The following is a 20,399-nucleotide window of genomic DNA, read 5'->3' on the forward strand; positions in this document are numbered from 1 at the left end:
TGCACAGTAATTACAGAGAAAGGTATTCTTATTAAGAAAACAAAACAAAAAAAACCTTTTAATTACACAGTATATTTGCCCTGACATTTAAGTGTCATTGCAATACAATGTGAAAGTTTTTATATATGTTTATATATATATATATATATATATATATATATATAACAGATGTACAATTTTTGCCTGGAATATATTAACAGAATAGGTACCTGTTAGTTTTAAAATAATTACATTATAAATAATTTGCTTGTATATCTGCTTGTTACCCCTTTATTACCCAAAACTTAACATATTGTTTCCTTATACCTACACGGAAGTACACTATAATTACAGAAACATACACCGTAATTTCGGTTTACTTACGCAGTTGTTTGCGGGTCGTAATATAAAGTGTTACCCTATATTATTCTCTCATATTTCCTAGATTTACGTGTGAGGCTGATTACAATGAAAGGAACCAAGTAGTGGTACAGATTACAAACAGAAGGCAAGTAAAAAGCTATTTTTTATGCTATCAACAATATTTAGATGATATTGTTAAAGGAATAACTCAGCTACAAATGAAAATTGTGTACTTGCCCTTATACTGTTTCAAAACCACAATGATTGACTCCAGTGGAACAAAGATATTTTAAGGAATGTTTTATGTCCATCCAATGGAGATGAACCATAGGCAACAATTTCAAAGCATTTATCTTTTGTGTTTCCAGTAAGTCTGTTTTGGAGTGACATGAGGGCAAGTAAATGACAGACTCTTTATTTGTGAGTGAACAATGCATTTCAGAAAGATATTTATATCAAACCGTGGATCGTACAAAGTGAGTGACATTTACTTATGTATTTTTTGTTTGACAGTAAGGATGGAGTTAAGTGAAGATTTGACACTGCAAACAGTTTCAATTACAGTTCGGGACCCTGTACCCAGAGACCCCAGTTGTTGGACTTACTACCTCAAACCCATCTTCATCTTGACCATTTGTGGGCTAGCATTGAGTGCTGGTCTGGTGGTTCATTCTCATAGTGGATTATTTGGTAGTAAGCCTAGAGACTTGATGCCTGTGAATGATGAAGTGGGCCCATTCTTTCAGTTGGGCTGATGTTTGCTGTGCTCGGTGTCGTCTGGACATTAAAACAAAACGTGAAACAAAAAAGGCAGATGATCTAGAATTAGATGAATAGTCAAAGACGTCACATGAAAAACTTGCTTGCAAATATTATTTTGACTTGTCAGCGCATGTCTGTTATCTTAATTTATCTTCAGGTTTGTGATCCTGATAAAGTTTTCTGATAAAAGCATTGGTTTACAGCTGGACATCAAGGTTTATTCACTTCAGTGTACTTTGAACATCATCTGTATGTGTGCGTCATGTTTCACGCAGTGTGTACTTTTAGCACTGTACTTTTCTTTAGATTGATCTGAATAGACGAGCTGGCGTCTAGCTAAATGTTTCAATAAAAAGGGACAATAATATAAAATTAGGGATATGGAGAAAAAGTATCCAGGAGTTGGACGTTGTAAATGTGCCTTTTGGTTTGCTGTTTTTCATGACGTTTTTGGACTTTTTGTCCTCCTGGCTGGGGTGTTTTGGGACATCTTTTTCCATGACTTTTTAATATACGCTGGAGCTGTGATCATTTTCCTGAGTCTTATCTGGTGGGTGTTTTGGTACACTGGGAATATTGAAGTGCCTCCTGAAGAGCTGGAGGATGACATTGCTCAGTACAAACGCACTAAAGGAATTTCAGGCGTTATGCGTAAAGTCTCAAGCAGGCTCTCCAACGGACTGAGCAATTCCTTCAGGAGAAATGGAAGAATCAACACTCGGCCTGGAGGCTCTCATGAAAACCGCACGGCCAGAGCAGATCAACCCGTTACCATTGCCATGAGCTCCTATCTGAATACACAGCCAACTGAGACGACCAACCACCTGAACCGAGATCCTTTAGTGATATAACATACAGGTAATACTAATAATACCCTATGAAAGGTGTTTTAAAGAATACAAACTTGTACAATGCAATGGAAACCCGCAATCTTTCATGTTATCTATAAGCATGATTTTAATTTTAATTTTCATGCAACGTGTGACTTTGTTAATCATTTATAGCATTCTGGTCTTTAGGTGGAATCCTATTGGCCAGGACAGAGAATCAAATAAGACTTATCTTTTGTACCACACAGCAAACTTTGCTCAACTTTGTGTCAGGCTCTGATTTGCATCTGTATTCCCAGAGTGCACTGCGGGAAGACCCTCCTCTCCACAACTGCATTCATGCTGCTTAGAAATGACTTGCCTTTAGAAGTGCTTTATAGATCTTTAAGATCATTAGTGTTCTTTGGCTACATTCATGTATAATTGTTCATATATAAATATATTTAAAGATTGTTCTTTTAATCCAACTGAACTAAAATATTTTTCTATTATTTAATATAATGTGGTAACGTTTTACAATATGATGGCTTTTTATTAACATTAGTTGGCTAGTTAACTAATTAAGAATGAACAATTCTTCACAGCATTCTTTAATCAATGGTAATTTTAACGTTTACTAATACATTTTTAAAAACGTTAGGGTTTTAAACGTTTTAAAAAAGTTGTAAATAACATTTGTGGTAACACTTCAGAACAAGGCTTTATTAGTTAACATTAGTGAACTAAGAATGAACAATATTTCTACAGCATTTATTAATCTAAGTTATTGTTAATCTCAACATTTAATACATTATTAAAATCAAAACTTGTATTTGTTAACATTAGGTAATGCTATGTGAACTAACATGAACAAACAATGAAAAGCTGGATTTATTAACTAACATTACCAAAGATTAATAAATATTGTAACAAATGTATTGCTAATTGTTGTTCGTGTTAGTTGATACATTAATGTAAACGAATGAAACCTTATTGTAAAGTGTTACCACATTTGTTAATGCAATGTTAACTAACATGAACAAACAAACAAACAATTAGACTTTTACCAACTAACATCAAAAAAGATTAATAAATGCTTTAATATATTGCTCATTTTTAGTTAGCTAATGCATTACTTATTGTTAACTTATACTGATAATAGTATATAATATGCTAATCAAATATGCTTGATTGTTATTTGCTGGTTGTGTATTTGTGAAATTGTTACTAATATGTTGACAACATGTCTAATAAGCAGTGGTTGGTTTTCTGTGTTCATAGTATCAGGATAACATTATTTTGTTATGTATACAGACCATTGAAATTAAAATAATTTTAGAACCTTTATTAGTCTATTTAAAGTTTTATTTGAAAAAGAAGAACAAAGTCACTTCATTTCTGAAAAGCAAGGTTAAGGGGGTTTTCCCAGCGATGCCATGGAAAAAACATTTTTGTTTCCCCAAAGAAACAACTATTTATTTTTCTGAGTGTGAATAACATTTTAATAATCAGAAGAACCTATATTTTTCCCCCTGCCTTTTGAGCATTGAAAAGGTTCCATTGATATTAAAGGTTCTTGGGAATTTTAAGTCTATTAAGATAAAACAAATGGTAGTATTAATAGTTATTTAACTAAAAAAAAGTAGAAATGTGCTTGATGAGGATAGTTTAGTTTTTGTCATGAAAAAAAAAAAAAAAAGACTAAAATTTAAACTGATCCCAAATGTAAAAGACAATAGCTCAGGGACATCCCCTTCTTAAGACATATTTACATACTACGCTTAATAAAATGTTGACTGTTTGTAAGTTCAGTGACTTCCAAAACCTCAGTGGAAGATGCTTCTCTTTATATGGCTGCTTTACATGATTATTTGTGCTGAGGGAAAATGTGCAAAGAATTCTTATTACGATGGACTTCTCGAGGAGTGTCAACATTGCTCCATTAGATGCAACTCTCCACCAAATATTTGCAAAACATTTTGTACCTCAAGTAAGTATTGTTATATTTCTGGTTTAAAACGTTTTGACATTAGACTTAGAACAAGCACATTACATAATTGAATGGATAAACATAACAGTAACAGTTATGGTACGTTTACATACTCCTTGCAGAATCAGTAAGTTGTCAAATTTTAAAAACTGAGATTCAACCTCCCCTTGAAAAGGCTATATAACATTCTTTAATGTTCAATATATGTTTATATATTCAATATATATATTCTACAAGACGCATTATACACAAAGTATCTGGTTGTGTATAAAAAAATCAAGGGTAGGGCTACGTATTAATTTGTCTTGTGAAATAATGTATATACATATAAATGCATAAAAATATCTGTTTAATTTCTTCATCAGGGGAGTACAAACAATGCAATAGTCTCCAGTTATTTAAATATCAAACTCTTTGAAAATTCTGCAAAAGGTATGAAAACGTACCTTTCCTTAAAAGAACTGTATCAAAGTCAACAATGTATGTCTTATTATGTCGGTCTCTTATTCGGTGCCTTATTGTGTCCTTTTCAGTACCAGTAAATGAAGTTGAAAACAATCAAAATATTCGTTTAATTTTGATTGTGGTTTTTGTGTTCCTGGGAGCTTTCACTGCACTGACCATTATTCTGCGAGTTATACGCAGAAAAACCTGTAAGCCCATCATCATGAAAGGTATATTGCTGAAAGAATTTTGATAAGTTATGAATGTTGCCATGTGGTTCAAATTTTAGTACATTGTGCATGCATTTGTTTAGTTTACTGTACTTGATTTCATGTTGTATGACATTACATCTAAAAAAAACCCAACAACAACAACAGAATATGTAATATAAAAATATGTAATACAGATTTTAAATGCATTGTAAATTATATATCTAACTATACTTATACTAGTAGCCAGTATCTTATAATGACATTACTTGTGTGGCAAACAAATCCTTATAAAGTCAATGAAATATCACACAGCGATAGGTCAAGAACAAAAGACATCTGACAGAGAGAGAGGTTCGGATATCACAGAGCAATCTGAAGATACGAATGAAGCTACGACTGATTTATCAGATGGATTGAATCAACATCACTGCAACTCCAACCTGCCTCTTCCCTCCACTGAGGAAGGCACCACATTGCTGGTTACAGCAAAGACAGTACAAGCTTACCAGTGTGCACCTTTCATATATGGAGGAGATCGCATGGAACTTGTATAACAGCAGCAGATTCTGAAAACTCTGCACATAATCTCACCATTACTCTGTCCAGACTGGATAAAATGCTCATTTTAATTTGAAATGGACAGCTGGATGCACTAATAATGAACACAATATGGCATTTGACTGTCAAAAGTGAACATCTCTGTTATTTAGGTGTAAGATATCAGTGAATGTAAACAATTTCAACATGCTTTGTCCAAATGTTTTACATCTCAGTTTCACTCTTTCACATATTTATCATCAATGCAAAACCAGTACAAATTTATGCTGTATCTTTGTTAAATTAAAATGTGTTAGCCTACTTCAATTGTAGTCTCATTATATAAGTATATGTAAATATACTTCAAGACAGAAAAAAAATGCATGACATTTATGCAAAAGGGATAGTTCACCCATGAAAATGAAATTCAGTCATTATTTACTCACTCTTGTGTTTTTCCCCTCTCAAACCTTGCAGCCTAGCCTATGTATTTTTTCTGTCTCTCACAAAGATCGGCACAATATTCTCAATCACCATTCACTTTCACTGAATGTTAAAAAGATGCAATGATGAGAAGGCGACGGAGGTTGTAAGTTCCTAAAATTCTGCCCAACATTTCCTTTTGTATTTCACAGAGGAAAGAAAATCATTGACAACAACACGAGGGTGAGTAGGCTAAATAATGACAGTTTTCATTTATGGGTGAACCGTCCCTTTAAATCAGAATTTCAAACTTACTTAAATGTCAGCAACCACTGTTGAACGACGTCTAAATACTTTTATTTCTGTATATTTTGAAGTTATTATAATTTTGACCAACGTGACAATGTTGCTGTCACGTGACACCAAGTCAATGTCATGTGACTGACACGAGCGCTGTGCAGCAGTGGCATTAGCGAGTTCTCGTTAGCACAACGATACAAGAGCTTAACTGGGTAGAAAAAGTTAACTTATACTGGACAATAAACATTTACGATACTCCATAAACAACGTCTTCATAGTTGTGATGCATTAAACGGCTTTAAAGTGCTAGTGTTGTCTGAACTAGGCCTCGGTTGTACTGTACGGTTTAACTGCTCTGCAAATTAAACTATGGAGAACGATTCAAAATGTAAACAATGCTGTTAAATATCACTTGGGATTAATCTGAAACTTTTAGCTACCGACTCAACTGCGATTTTATGTCGCTTGCCAAACCGTTTAATCGGGAATTTCAGAATGAACGGTGAGTTGCAAATGTGAGGGGAAATATTCCTGCTATTAAATTGTTTATTTGTTTGCAACACATTTAGCGCTAATTGTTATCCATTAATATTGTTTGTTAGGTAGTCTGAGGTTTCAAAACATTCAGTCTGTGTCAATGTGGTTGGAATATGTAAATCCTAGAATATGTCATTAAAAACAAGTGAATTGTATGACCAAAATGTGATATTTGTGATTACAGTCAATCGGCCTTTCTACGGTAGCTGGAACTACTTAACGTTACTTACTAAGTTCTTTATCTGCAGTTTTCACAGGTCATGTCAAATGTGTGACTGCATTTTAAGACTGATCTTTCCAAACACTGTATATCAGATTCAAGGAGCAGAACTCCCTGTTGTGTGTGTGTGTGTGTGTGTGTGTGTGTGTATAGATAGATATAATACACTGCATGGCCAAAAAACTCGCTGTTTGGATTTAAATAGTCAAATACTTAGGCTAAGAGTTTATGATTGGATCATTATTGCAGTGATTATGTTTCTAGCATGTTATATGTTTGTCAACAGTTCTTCTAAACCTAACTTTGATGGAGTGTGTAGCTTTTCATTTCTTAAACAACCATGTAGGAAGACACATCATGGCCATATTCCAGGATGATAATGTCAAGATTCATCAGGCTCAAATTGTGAAAGAATGGTTGGGAGGGAGCATGAAGAATCATTTTCACACAATAAACTGAAAGTCTTTGGGATGTGCTGGACGGAGTACACTTTACAATAAGACTCTGATGGACTCTTACAATACAAGGTCTTGCCAGAAAATGATGCATCTCTTGATGGAAATAAATTTATATAAATGTGATGTTATCTCCATCAAGAGGTGCATCAATTTTAACATGCTAGAAACATAATAATTACTGCAATAATGATGCAGTCATAAGCATTCATCACTCTTAAGCATTTGCCTATTTAAATCCAAAAAGCAACGTTTTTTTGGCTGGAATATATATGCAATAATATATATATATATATATATATATATTTGTGTGTGTGTGAAGAAGAGATTAGATGTATTCAGATTGACTATATGCTCTGTTTCCGTGCAGTCAGATATCATATGTCAACCATTGATAAACATTTCACGCACTGTGATTTTGATGTGTTTATTTTAAGTGTGTTTATTATATTGTTAAGTGAGGTCAATTTAACCAGTAATATTTCAGGACACTGTACCTTACAGGTGCGCAGCAAAATGACCTAAGAAGACAAAACCTGTTAGAGAGACTTCTCGATGCAGTTAAACAGGTAAGGTAACATTGATTTTTTTAATTGACTATTAATAACTTACAATGTTTTTATTGTCAGGATGCCTTTCCTGAATGAACACCGCACTGCTACATCATGCCCTATCGAGCCATGTTATTATATTTTGAATGCAGGAAATTGTTTATCTTTCTCCCATTCACCAGCTGTTGTATTTAGTGAGTTTAGTAACAATGGCAGATCAGATGCTTAAATATTAATTATATTTATCCATGTGGTCATGAAGGTGATGGAGCGATCTATAAAAAAGATATGTAATGCATATAAAAGTTTGACATTTCCATTGACATTGTTTGAGTGATGTTAAGTATTTTGTAATACAATATTGTCAATTTATGTTAAAGTCTGACCATTCCTTGCTTTATACAATTATTATCTTCTTAGTGCCAAATTCGCTTCGGTGGCAGGAAGGAGATTGCCTCAGATTCTGATAGCAGGTGGGAAGAATACTCCATCCAAATATTATCTGTTTATGTTATAAATCTGAAATGGTTTGATAAGATAATGCTGAATCTTATTTTATTTTGCTGATCTTTTGTTTTCAGAGTCATATGCCTGTGTGCCCAGTTCGAAGCGGTACTTCAACACGGCTTGAGGAAAAGTCGTGGTTTAGCCCTCACGGCAGCTGCCATTAAACATGCTGCTGGATTTAGCAGTAAAACTGAAGCAGGTACCTTGTTTTCTGTCATTCAGCTTTTGACCAGCCATATTAATCAATGTATTATTCTCAGAAAGAGAAGTTAAAAGAAGTGTTTTTCCAAGCGTTTACTCTGTGAACTCTTTTCGCTACTTAATGAGTTTGTCTTAGTTGGTACCCCTGAGAGACTTTGCCTGAGAGATTTCCCTAGTAACAAAGAACACATGCAGTGTTATGGGTTGTCCATTGAGGAAACAGATGCTTATGAGTGCTCATACAGGAAAACCAGGTGCTGATACTGTTTACGAAACCAGATGGTTATGCAACAAGCCCTGTAAAAATGGCAAAAAAGAGAAACAAGGTTTTTCTGAGGTTAGTCTCTGCACCTGTTGTGGTTTTAAACTGTTTAAAATTAACAGCAGAACTAAGAGTGATACTATGAATCAATGCTGACAGTGAGTACTTTTAGTTTTTCTAGAGTAGAAAGTTGACTGCCATCCAGAAAATAATGGGGAATTTTGAGTGATCTTATAAGATTCTGAGATATCATGAATAATGTGCTTGATGAACTCTAGTCGAAACTGAACATGGTTGAAAAAATTCACTGCTGAATGAGTTCATGCATAAACTATTGTGTCAAGTTTTATCTTGAGGATGTATATCCCCCCTCTATAATACAGGTCCTTCTCAAAAAATTAGCATATTGTGATAAAGTTAATTGTTTTCCATAATGTAATGATAAAAATTTAACTTTCATATATTTTAGATTCATTGCACACCAACTGAAATATTTCAGGTCTTTTATTGTTTTAATACTGATGATTTTGGCATACAGCTCATGAAAACCCAAAATTCCTGTCTCAAAAAATTAGCATATCATGAAAAGGGTCTCTAAACGAGCTATTAACCTAATCATCTGAACCAACTAATTAACTCTAAACACCTGCAAAAGATTCCTGAGGCTTTTAAAAACTCCCAGCCTGTTTCATTACTCAAAACCGCAATCATGGGTAAGACTGCCGACCTGACTGCTGTCCAGAAGGCCTTCATTGACACCCTCAAGCAAGAGGGTAAGACACAGAAAGAAATTTCTGAACAAATAGGCTGTTCCCAGAGTGTGTATATATGTGTATATATATATATATATATATATATATATATATAAAATAATCTCTCTCTCTCTCTCTCTCTCTCTCTCTCTCTCTCTGTCTCTGTCTCTCTCTCTCTCTCTCTCTCTCTCTCTCTCTCTCTCTATATATATATATATAATGTATACATACATAACACACACACCATTTATAATGTTACAAAACATTTCAGTTTCAAGTAAATGCTGTTTATTTTCTGTTTTCAACATTGATAATAATAATAAATATTTATTGAGCCCAAATCAGCATATTATAATTATTTCTGAAAGATCACGTGACACTGAAGACTGGAGTAATGGCTGTTTCTTTTTCATTACAGGAATAGAAGACATTTGATGAAAAAAAAAAAAAAATCATGTATATCAAAATAATTTTTTAGTTTGTATTTTTGATCAAATAAATGCAGCCCTGGGCAGGATTAAAAAAAAACTTCTTTCAAATAAAATAAAAACTCACTGAGCCCATACTTTTGAATGGTACTAAATAATATTTAGCCATTGTTTCGCATTGATGCCACAGTCTAACCTGTCCCGCCACAGCTTCATAATGTATTTGACGATGGGTTTTGCATCATTTGGTTTGGCATCTGTCAAACCAACTGAAACCAAAAGCATCAATATAGTCTGTTGCTCCCCACAATCTCACAAAATCCTGTGGCAAACACTTTTAGCTGTTATTAATAATGTAACTTATTAACTTAATAAGTTAATAAGTAAGTTAAGTTATTTACATTATTATTTTGCAAGTAAAATTATCACATCAGAACCCACAACCTCTTAGTTTCCAGCCCAGATCTTTAAATGCTAGGCTGCGCCACCCTGTATCATGCACTACTTAAATGTCACAGATTCCAGACGAGTATAACTACCTGAGCCCTAAGTGACCATTTGAAACATTTAACATTTGGAAAATTTGTTTTCATACAGACAACTGAACAAGTTCAATGTCAGACTGATCCAAACTGAGGCTAAAACCAGCAATGGATTTAAAAAAAAAAAAGAAATCCAACATGGAATACAAAGGATTATGAATACAGAAAGAAAAGTTTCAACTGGTCTTCTACTTAGTGTTGTGATTTTATTTAGTTATTTTTTGCTGTTGCAGTGAAAACATTTCTTTTCATTTTCTTTTCTCTCAACCATGAGGATTTTAAGAATAAGTATCGCTGACCTTTTCTTTACCTCCTAAATTCTGATTCACAAATTGTTCTCCTTGTATAACTTCTGTGATATTATCTACCTCTATTCTCTTTAATGGGGAACTGAGAACATTGCTGTGGCAGTTCAAACAGACTCTCTTGTGTGTTTCAGAGCTGACGTTCTGGTTTTATGTGAAGGAGCACCTCAACCGTCATGAGTTGCAGCGCTTCTACTCTCTGCGGAATATCACATCTGAGCTGGGTCGGGGCCGGGCATGGCTTCGCTGTGCTCTGAACGAACACTCGCTAGAGCGTTATCTACACATGTTGCTGGCAGATAATGCCCGCCTTGGGTAAAGACACCCATGAATCTTGGTTTTGGATGTCTTTATTTGTTTATCGTCCTTGTTGTTTTCCGCTACATATCAGTAGAGCCCCGTTCACACTGCCAGTGACACGCAGCTAAAAAAGGGATGTGATCCAATTCATTTAAATGGAGAACTGGCTAGTGATGGGAAGTTCGGTAGAATAAAATTAAAACGTGTTAACAGCCAAATTCCTCTATTTGCCAAAAACATCTACTTAAAGGTACAATATGTAAGAATTTTGTATCAAAATATCCAAAAACCACTTGCACAGTTTTATATATTTCTTTCAATTGTGTACTTATATTATCTTAAATGTTTCCAAATGTTAGAATATGATCAGTATGTTATTGTAATGTTGATCTAGCTTACTGATAGTCTCATACACCCAACAAACTTACACATAGAATAACATTAAAACTTTCAACACACTCAAATGCAGTTTAGTATGATTGTGTAGTAGACCAAATGAAACAGCGCTGCGTTACCTCACAAGTTTAATTTGTTACATAAACTGACCAGTTTGAGTATTAATTCAGCACTCGCGGATAGTTCGGTAGAATGAAATGTCCTCGTTCCTTTATATTCGCGGGGCTCGCGTGTGGCGCTGACATCTGTCTCTCATTAGCAATCTCGCCCTGCTTCATACCACAGTAATGTTAAAAAACATGAATGTATTCACTCATCCATAAACATTTCCCATAAACATTATTAGAACCCTTGGCATGACCACATGTTCCATCATTCCACTTATTCACTGCATCGTAAATCTACACCTTTGTTATTGTAAGAGGTTAACAACCCCCTAGCGGCGGAAAAAATTACATATTGTAGCTTGAAGCAAATGTTGATGTCATTTCGGATAAGAAAAACGAAAGCAGTGATGGCCAAACTCACGGGAACAAAAATGGTTAACTCATTGTGTAGCGTTCTGTTAATTCAACTCCCCACCCAATCCAACTCGTTCGTTCTATTGTCATCATGTCACATTACCAGTATCTGAAGCTATGCAGTCTTAGAGTCTCTGCAATGTTGTTGTTTTTTCATTTTATAGTGCCACCAAGTGGCCAGTCGCTGCATCCTTTTTCAGGTGACCAGAGACTGAGCCCATACACAGGTGTACCAACTTGAGTGAAATTGTCTCATTCCGTTCAAGAGTTATAGCCATTTTAGTAAACCCCGCCTCGCTCGCTTCAAATGTTTTGGTGTTCCGTCGCCAATGTGAATCGAAATTCCGGCTTTTTTCCGGTCACTATTAACCGATTGCAGAGAATCTTTCTGCACTTGTTTGGGTCAGACCAGGCAAAAAAACCTAGGACTAGTATGCAAAAAGTAGGTTTTTCAAAAAGTTTTTTTCGGCTCGAGCCAAGAATTCCGATGATACAAAACACTTGGGTCTTCGACTGATGAGTTTAGGAGTTCGGAGCGATTTTGTACTTTTTGATCGTTTGATCGCCGAGCCTTGATGATGATGCCTAAAGTCTTCAGGTCCGAGTCCTTCGTTCATCACATGACAGTCAACACTTTATTACCACATTCAATGGTATGGAAAAGAATTTTAGCAGTCAACAACTTCCTGGACCTCGTCCAGCCTCAGCTCCTTCATCAGACAGTGGTACTCGCCGTGCTCACTCCAAGCTTGAATGGTATCGTGAACCCAGAAAGACTGACGCTTTTGCCTCTTACAAATAGCTGCGATGACAAAGAGCATTTGCTGTTTCTCGTTCGTCTTTAATATTAAGCATTTTATGTACTTTGTCCATTTATATTTAGTCTTTTCCCTCCAAAGTCGCTGGCGGTGTGAAAGGGGTTTAAGACTTCTAACTTGTGTGAAAATAAATGAATTGTCATATTTCTCCCTCATATATAGTGCCTTCTATGAAGACTGGGCCTTTGTCCTGGATGAGGAGAGAGCCAGTATGCTGCCCACTATGGCTGCAGGTGATATTACAATAAGATATTTGCCATTTGTTTCTGTAAGTTAGCATAAAGTTATAAAGTGTAGCTAGGCATCCTTTCTTGTGCAAGTGTCAATTCGGTGTATGTGTCATCAGGGCTCAATTCCATCCTGTTTGCAATCAACATTGACAACACGGACCTAAATGGCCAGGCTCGTGGGGGGCCGTCTGTCTCTCACCTGCTTAAGGAGTCCTCACAGGGCATGAGCAGTTTGTGGAAAGAGTCTACCCAAGGTGTCAGCACACTTCTGCGGGAAATCGGGACTGCCACTGCGGTGGTTCCTGGTTTCATCCCTCGCTCCGATGCTCCATCAGACCCACTGCCTGTCTTGCCCCGCAGCACTTCTGCAGGTTCTTGAGTCATATATTATATAAGAATTACACATGCACTGGCAAAAATTTTACTTTTGGGAGTACAATAGTTTGTCACTGGGGTTATAACCTTAAAGAGACAACTTTGTACCTTACAAATGTAATCTCTACAAACCAATGGAACCAGGTGTTTACTAGCCAGAGCGAAATTTTCCTGATAGTACGCTTTGGAAAGATTTGTCGAACTCCTAAAACAAACTTCAAACGAACTTAATTTTGGCCTGATTTTCTTCAAAATGACATCAAACGTGTTCTTCGATTTTGCTTCAAGTTTATCAGGAGTACCTGTAAGTTACGACTATGACTTGCTTTTTAGTGTATAGGTACAGTAAAGATGTCCCTTTATGGGTACTACCCCACTGACATGCTTTGACAATGATTTGTGCTCTCTTTTTGTGAGAGTGAGTTTTATTTCATGTTCTTCTACTAATAAATATCATTATGGTACATTCAGTTGATGATTGAGATTCAGTTGCCATTGTTTAGTTACCCTTATATTATTGATTTAATTGCATTTTAGATTCCGGTTTAAGAAAAGAGCGTAGACGTAAAAAGAAGATCACAAACATAATCTCGTTTGACGATGACTTGGACGTGGGCGCGGAAGATGAGGACGAGGCTGGTGAGGACATTGTGAGGAGTCTCAGAACGAGTACGATGGGTCATATGAGTTCTGAGGAGGCTCTGGACCATCCTGACCCTACCTCTCCCATTCATAACGGCCTGACTAAGCCTGGGATTGTGAGCTGGGGCGAAACGCCCACACAGAATGGAGTGCTGCCCGATACCAAGAGCATTGACAATGAGGAGGAGGAAGAGGATGACATTTATGGAAAGAGCAGGCAGGAGCCCCCACAAGAGGATCATGGGAATGGGGAGCGGTGAGTTTACTTAAAGGCTGTTCCTGAAATCGCCCCCCTATACCATTAAATAGGGGAGAGCCATTTGTAGTGGTGTCCGAAACCATAGTGGACATAGAGTGCACTCATTCAATCTGATAATGCACCGCAATAACGGGTGTACGGCTGGTGTACACTCAATGGCCAGAGAATACCCATAATGCACTGTGAGGGTCGTGGCGAATAAATTCCCGGGTCTCGCCAGAAGATGGCGCCCGCAGCTGAATTATTCATCCACCCATTTTCATGCAAGCACCCATACATTTCAAATGATTATTAAATGGCAAGCACAAACTATGTACATTCAGTGTCCGAATTCGCTCACTCGTTTTCATTCAATACTTCAAGTGGACTATATTAGTGCATTAATGTAGGGAATAGTGAATGAGGGTATAGGGTTTAGGATTTCGAACGGCTAAAGTCTAGCTTTAATTGTTGAAATAGTGAATCTCACTATTGCCAATAGTTATGTATATGATATGGCATTTCTGTCAACAGATCCTCCTAAATATTACACAATGCTTTTCTTTGTTACATTGACATTTATAATGTTAGTAATAGTAGTATAGTTGGTAATAGTAAGTAAATAAATTTATAATGTTACAAAGAAATTCTATTTTAAAATAAAAGCTGTTCTTTTGAACTTTCTATTCATCAAAGAATCCTGAGAAAAAATGTATCACGATTTTCACAAACATATTAAGCTGCGCAACTCTATATTTCAAAATAATACTGTTTTACTTTATTTTTGAACAAATAAATGCACTTTCAGAAATATGAAAAAAAAGTTTAAAAATATCTTACCAACCCCAAACCTGTAAAACCTAGTGTATTTACAATACAACATAATTGCAAGCAACTAACACTAAACCCTAACCCTATAGTAAGTACATGCTGTAAATTAATATTTAGGACTTGTGGAATTACATTTTAACAAAGAAACAATAAAATAAGGGGTTACACTTTATTTTAAGGTGTCTTTGTTAGACTAATTATACATTTAAGTACAGAGTAATGTTAAGTAACTACATGTACTTAGTGTATAGGGTTAGGTTTAGGGTTAGTTGCATGTAATTATGCATAATTTATAGTTATAGTAACTACATGTAACATATGTAACAGTGACACTGTAAAATGATGTGTTACCACATAAGGGTTGATTATAACATTCTGCTCTGCATAGGATGGTTGTGGGAAGTTTATCCAGTGTTTCTACATGGAGTCCAAGGCAAATCATCGCAGATAATGACAACTCGCACATTCTCATACCTCTGGCCTCCAGCGAGCCCTATACACAACAAGGTCAGACACACATCCTGTCAGACACTGCTCATTCAGGGACATCTTACTGCGTTTTCATGGTCTTGTCCACATAGATGTGGCTGGCATTTGATGTCTTCTGATTGTTCAAATGGATGAGTTTAAGTTAAATGTAGCACTATTTAATTGAGTGTGTGATGTGTGCGTACAATCCTGGCATGGAGAAATGTGCTATTTTTGTACTTTCAGCTGGTAGTTCAGTTGAAAATGTCGAATTTCATGGACAGAAGGAGAGCTCAAGCCCACCAACTGACAGCGAAAAACAAAGCCAACTCCAATTTAGGTATCTGATACAAAAGAACACTTTTTTAATGAGATTTTCTTTGAAGACTAATGCTTATTGTCTGTGTTTTTGGCTGCCTTAGCATGGAGCCCGACTCACCAGCGCAGATTTCTCCCGTGACCAGTGTTCTGCCGACCCCTGGCCTTCCCGAGTCCATGACCATTGGTGAGTCGACCTAAGATATCATTGTCCAGAGATTTGATCTTTATTTTTTTATTTTTTGAAAGTTACAACTTTACTGGAACATTGTTTATACTAATTTAAAGGGATAGTTCACCCTAAAATAATTGTCATTTGTACTCTCATTTGTTGACCTAATTTAAAACCTCTATGCTGTTGAAGAACTGAATAATCTTATCTTCACACAGCTCTTTTCAATAAAACCATCAAGCTCCAAAAAAGAGAGAACATTTACACTTCTGTTTCAAAGTTTGGGGTCAGTAAGATAAAAAAGAAATTAATACTTTCTAGGGCTGTAAAAAGATTAATCTTGATTAATCGCATCCAAAATAAAAGTTTTGTTTACATAATATATGTGTGTGCACTGTGTATAATTATTTTGTTATTATTTAATAACTTTTCTTATTATTATCAACATTAAAAACAGTTGTACATGTTAACATTTTTGTGGAACCATGATACTTTTTTCATGAAATGGTGACCTTTTGTAACAATGTAAAAGTATATAATGTCACTTTTGATCAATTTATTGCTTTTTTGCTGAATAAAAGTATTAGGGCTGTGAAAAGATTAATCTTGATTAATCGCATCCAAAATAAAAGTTTGTGTTTACATAATATATGTGTGTGCACTGTGTATAATTATTTTGTATATATATAAATACAATTATTAAATATTTGCATTTATATACTGTATATATTTATATATAAATATTTTATGTATAAATAACAATATTTTCTTAAATGTATACATGCATGTGTGTGTATTTATATATATACAAAATAATTATACACAGTGTACACACATATATTATGTAAACACAAACTTTTATTTTGGATGCGATTAATCAAGATTAATCTTTTCACAGCCCTAATACTTTTATTCAGCAAAAAAGCAATAAATTGAGTGACATTATAGACTTTTACATTGTTACAAAAGGTCACCATTTCATGAAAAAAGTATCATGGTTCCACAAAAATGTTAACATGTACAACTGTTTTTAATGTTGATAATAATAAGAAAAGTTTCTTTAGCTAAATCAGCATATTAGAATGGTTTCTGAAGGTTCATGACTGCTAAAAAATTCAGCTTTGATTCAGTTCATGACAGCTCTGAAAATTCCAGTTTAAATTAATTACCGGAATAAATCATTTTAAAATGGATTAAAAAATAGGTTATTTTAAATTGTAATAATATTTCACGATATTACTGTTTAAATAGAAACGCAGCCTTGAGACAAATAGAAGCGCAGCCTTGGTGAGTATAAGCGACTTCTTTAAAAAGCATTAAAAAATCTTACTGACCCCCAAAAGTTGAATGGTGTCGTGTGCCTCCTTCATCCTATGTCTTCTGAAGCCATACGACTGCTTTTCTTTGTCACTATGAACTTTGTTGTATGAATGGATGAAGATTCTTTTGTTTTTGATTTTTTTTGTTTTTGTTTCTACAACAGACTGTTTTGGAACAACATGAAGGTCAATAAGTAATGATTATTAATATTTTAAATATCTGTAATGACAGAACATTGATTTTTTGAGTGAACTGTTCCTTTAATTATACGTTTTGCATATTTTTGCATACTTCATCTAAACAAAGGATGTAGGCCTTTGAGGATATATTCTGTGGACAGATGGCTTCATTGAGGTAATTTCACCTTGACTACAGCTCTGTTGTTTAGTTGTTTGGTGCAGATGTGAGACCTTTTTAATCATTGTTTAAATATTGGTTATGTGACTTTGCCTTTGAAAAGAAGACTTTGAAACTGTAAATTATCATGTAATCTATCACTTTACCGTCTTTGTGCTGCGGAGACATGCTACACTTGTAAGCACAGATATTATTCTGGATTTCTTTGGGATTAGATGGGATTTCTACTCTTTTGATTCATCCCCTGCATACCTCCTCTTTCCAGATGAGGGCAATGTTGGTTCAGTGTGAAACACTCTCATGCTCTCTCTCTCTCTCTCTCTCTCTCTCTCTCTCTCTCTCTCTCTCTCTCTCTCTCTCTCTCTCTCTCTCTCTTTCTCTCTCTCTCTTTCTCTCTCTCTCTTTCTCTCTCTCTCTCTCTCTCTCTCTCTCTCTTTCTCTCTCTCTGTCTTTTTTCTGGACAAAACACAACTTTGAGATGGGGCTGGAGGTGACTGATCCAGTTTTATTTCAGCTTTCACAAATAAAAAGGAGAAAAGATGAAAGCAAGAAAATATTCCATGTAGAGTGCCAGAATCTGCTTGTGCTCTCAGACATGAGTAAAATTCAATTTCAGATCAAACATGGCTTTCTCAGTATGCCTTAATAACCTATTAAATCCTATTTGATTATGGATACAACGAACATTATCTTCAAGGCTTGAAAATGCTGTTTTCTCCTTAATTTCTTTTTATCAGCTATATCGTAGACAGATTTTTCCCCTGAATCCATCATATTTATGTGCATTTTTAGTTATGTAGGTCTATAGAATGGGGTTTTTGTTAACATCGTTGTTTGCTTATATGCAAAAAATCAGCTATAAGACATTCTTAAAGGGATACTCCACTTAAAAATTAAATATTCTGTTGTCATTTACTCACATTCATGTCATTACTGTCTTCTGTGAAAAATAAAAGACAATATTTAGTGAACCAAAACTGGTTGGTTTCCACCATTGACACTGGCAACATTATCTTAAATTATAGCAATATCTGTTTGTCCAACCAATGGCAGACGGTTTTTGTATGTTACATCCGCTGGTGCGAATGTGAAAAGATGTAATGGATGGTTTACTGTCTGTCATGCCTCCTCTCCCTCTTTTCGCTCTTTCTACTGTTTCTTTTGCGCCCAAATTGTTGTGCACTTTTGATTTATGATCGTCAAACGTTGCTGGATATTTGAACTTCTGTTCTTGCTGCCAGAAAGGCCGATGCGGAACATTTCAGTAGAAAACCCCTGAGACTCGCTTATTAAGACAAGCTTGTAGAAAAACAGGGAAACAGTTGTGGGATTAGTCTACTGGGAAAAGTTGTGATTAATACTATGAACAAACCCATCTTAAGTGGCTTATGAGTGAGTGGGAAAGGAATTGAATGAAAAGGGTAAGGAGTGCAGCTCGACTGTAATCTGTTGTTTTTGTTACAAGACAGCAAAGTTTCAATTGCTTGTTTTGGTGCACTTTCTCACAAAATGTCTGAGAACGATCCCATGTCAGGTCTAAAATCACCAATTTTTGAACCGGTTTCACTGCTAACTACTTGTGAGTAAAGAAATATATCAGTAAATAAAAAATATATATTTGAAAAGAATATTTTATTTATATGTATTTTAAGCCAATCAGAATCATGAATATTTATATTCTTGTCTATTTAGTCCAAGTCTATTTAAGCCCATTCCTGATGTAATACCAATTTTAGCATTTTTATGAACTTTTTTTTTTTTTTTGCTGTTTATCATATGTCTTATAAGTAACAACTAAAATAACCTTCCCATTTTAAAGGTACACTGTTACTTTTTTGTTCAAAATTTCCACAATGAGTCAATACATTTTTAACATGTTTTTGTCTTACCTTGTTTCACTATGGTAAGCCTATTATTAGTGTTTATATTTTAGACATTTCAGGATGGTTTTTGCAGGAAATTGCATACATATATCATTTGTTGCCCGTATCTGTCTTGTCATATTCTTAAAATGTTGCTCCGGCTACTGATGTATGGTGTGGGAGTGGCATCGGCTAGTTGTCAAAATGGGCAAGAAAGGTTGACATGGAGCTTGCTAAATATCGAAAAAACCGAAAATACACATTGCATTGGCTACTGGGGGATTTGAAATGTGTCATTGTTTTACTCAACAGAGGAGTAAGGTATTTTATTCAAAGAATAAATTGGCATATGTAGCTCTCTAACAGAGTTCATTGTAATGCATTATCTGTTGTGAAGGGCCATATTCATCCGCACTGTCACCCGGAGCCAAAGCACAACCAAAACAATGTTTTTCTGCAAAATACATGCAGTTTTATTTTTTACTGTTAGAAAGCCAAAAGTTACATGTGTACCTTTAACTTTTTTGGTTTTGTTTAAAGTATCATGTTGTGAGATCATTATAGTGTATTGAACCAATTTGTGACATGGTTTAGCGTATTTGTAACAACCCTACTTGTAACACAAAACTTCAGGTTCAATCCCGAGTAGGGGTGACCCCAATGCGCTTTTTGAGCAGACTCTTAATCTCAGGTTTCTCCAGAGGGAATCTCCATGCAGATAATACAGTGTAAATAGCCTTTGATGAAAAGCCTATGTGCTAAATGTGAACCGATGCCAGACAGCAGCCTGTGAACCTTACTTTCTGGGAAGCAAGTCAAAGCTTTGCCTCCTGTACTTGCTCCTGCCTGCTTCCTCTCAGGATTACAAACATACTTGGACCGCCTCACCCTGGTGTGTTTCTCCTCCTCCAGATGAGGGGCTATGGGAGTGTGAGCGGGCTCATCCGCAATAATTCTCCTCCAGATCCCTCT

General features: G+C 35.4%; 2 protein-coding genes across 4 annotated transcripts in view; both read left to right on the plus strand.

The window, feature by feature from the left end:
• Positions 1-3,701: 3,701 nt before the first annotated feature.
• On the plus strand, positions 3,702-5,247 carry tnfrsf17 (TNF receptor superfamily member 17). Its single transcript, XM_077201157.1, has 3 exons — positions 3,702-3,903; positions 4,437-4,577; positions 4,872-5,247. The coding sequence occupies exons 1-3, from the start codon at positions 3,750-3,752 to the stop codon at positions 5,111-5,113; spliced, it is 537 nt and encodes a 178-aa protein (XP_077057272.1). The 5' UTR covers positions 3,702-3,749; the 3' UTR covers positions 5,114-5,247.
• A 497-nt stretch (positions 5,248-5,744) lies between these two features.
• Positions 5,745-20,399, plus strand: part of snx29 (sorting nexin 29) — a 139,800-nt gene continuing 125,145 nt past the window's right edge. The window contains exons 1-11 of one of the 3 annotated variants that reach the window (XM_077201130.1): positions 5,745-5,762; positions 7,536-7,600; positions 8,003-8,055; positions 8,164-8,288; positions 10,714-10,894; positions 12,777-12,847; positions 12,961-13,215; positions 13,757-14,117; positions 15,319-15,437; positions 15,645-15,738; positions 15,821-15,903. In XM_077201130.1, coding sequence (XP_077057245.1) covers positions 10,866-10,894; positions 12,777-12,847; positions 12,961-13,215; positions 13,757-14,117; positions 15,319-15,437; positions 15,645-15,738; positions 15,821-15,903 — 1,012 coding nt within the window. In that variant the 5' untranslated portion in view covers positions 5,745-5,762; positions 7,536-7,600; positions 8,003-8,055; positions 8,164-8,288; positions 10,714-10,865. Of the gene's footprint in view, positions 5,763-5,927; positions 6,322-7,535; positions 7,601-8,002; positions 8,056-8,163; positions 8,289-10,713; positions 10,895-12,776; positions 12,848-12,960; positions 13,216-13,756; positions 14,118-15,318; positions 15,438-15,644; positions 15,739-15,820; positions 15,904-20,399 lie in introns of those variants that run through there. The other 2 variants (XM_077201128.1, XM_077201129.1) reach the window with 2 other exon arrangements.

This window comes from Siphateles boraxobius, unplaced genomic scaffold (genome assembly GCF_051911475.1).
Source record: "Siphateles boraxobius isolate OS27281-9 unplaced genomic scaffold, OSU_SipBor_1 46, whole genome shotgun sequence".
Classification (NCBI taxonomy): domain Eukaryota; kingdom Metazoa; phylum Chordata; class Actinopteri; order Cypriniformes; family Leuciscidae; genus Siphateles; species Siphateles boraxobius.

What these genes read in the sequence shown, in the direction of transcription:
- tnfrsf17 (XM_077201157.1), top strand. Translation starts at nt 3,750, where the DNA reads ATGCTTCTCTTTATATGGCTGCTTTACATGATTATTTGTGCTGAGGGA. An exon ending in CAAAACATTTTGTACCTCAA is followed by an intron (nt 3,904 to 4,436) that starts GTAAGTATTGTT and finishes TGTCCTTTTCAG; the next exon opens with TACCAGTAAATGAAGTTGAA. An exon ending in TAAGCCCATCATCATGAAAG is followed by an intron (nt 4,578 to 4,871) that starts GTATATTGCTGA and finishes AATATCACACAG; the next exon opens with CGATAGGTCAAGAACAAAAG.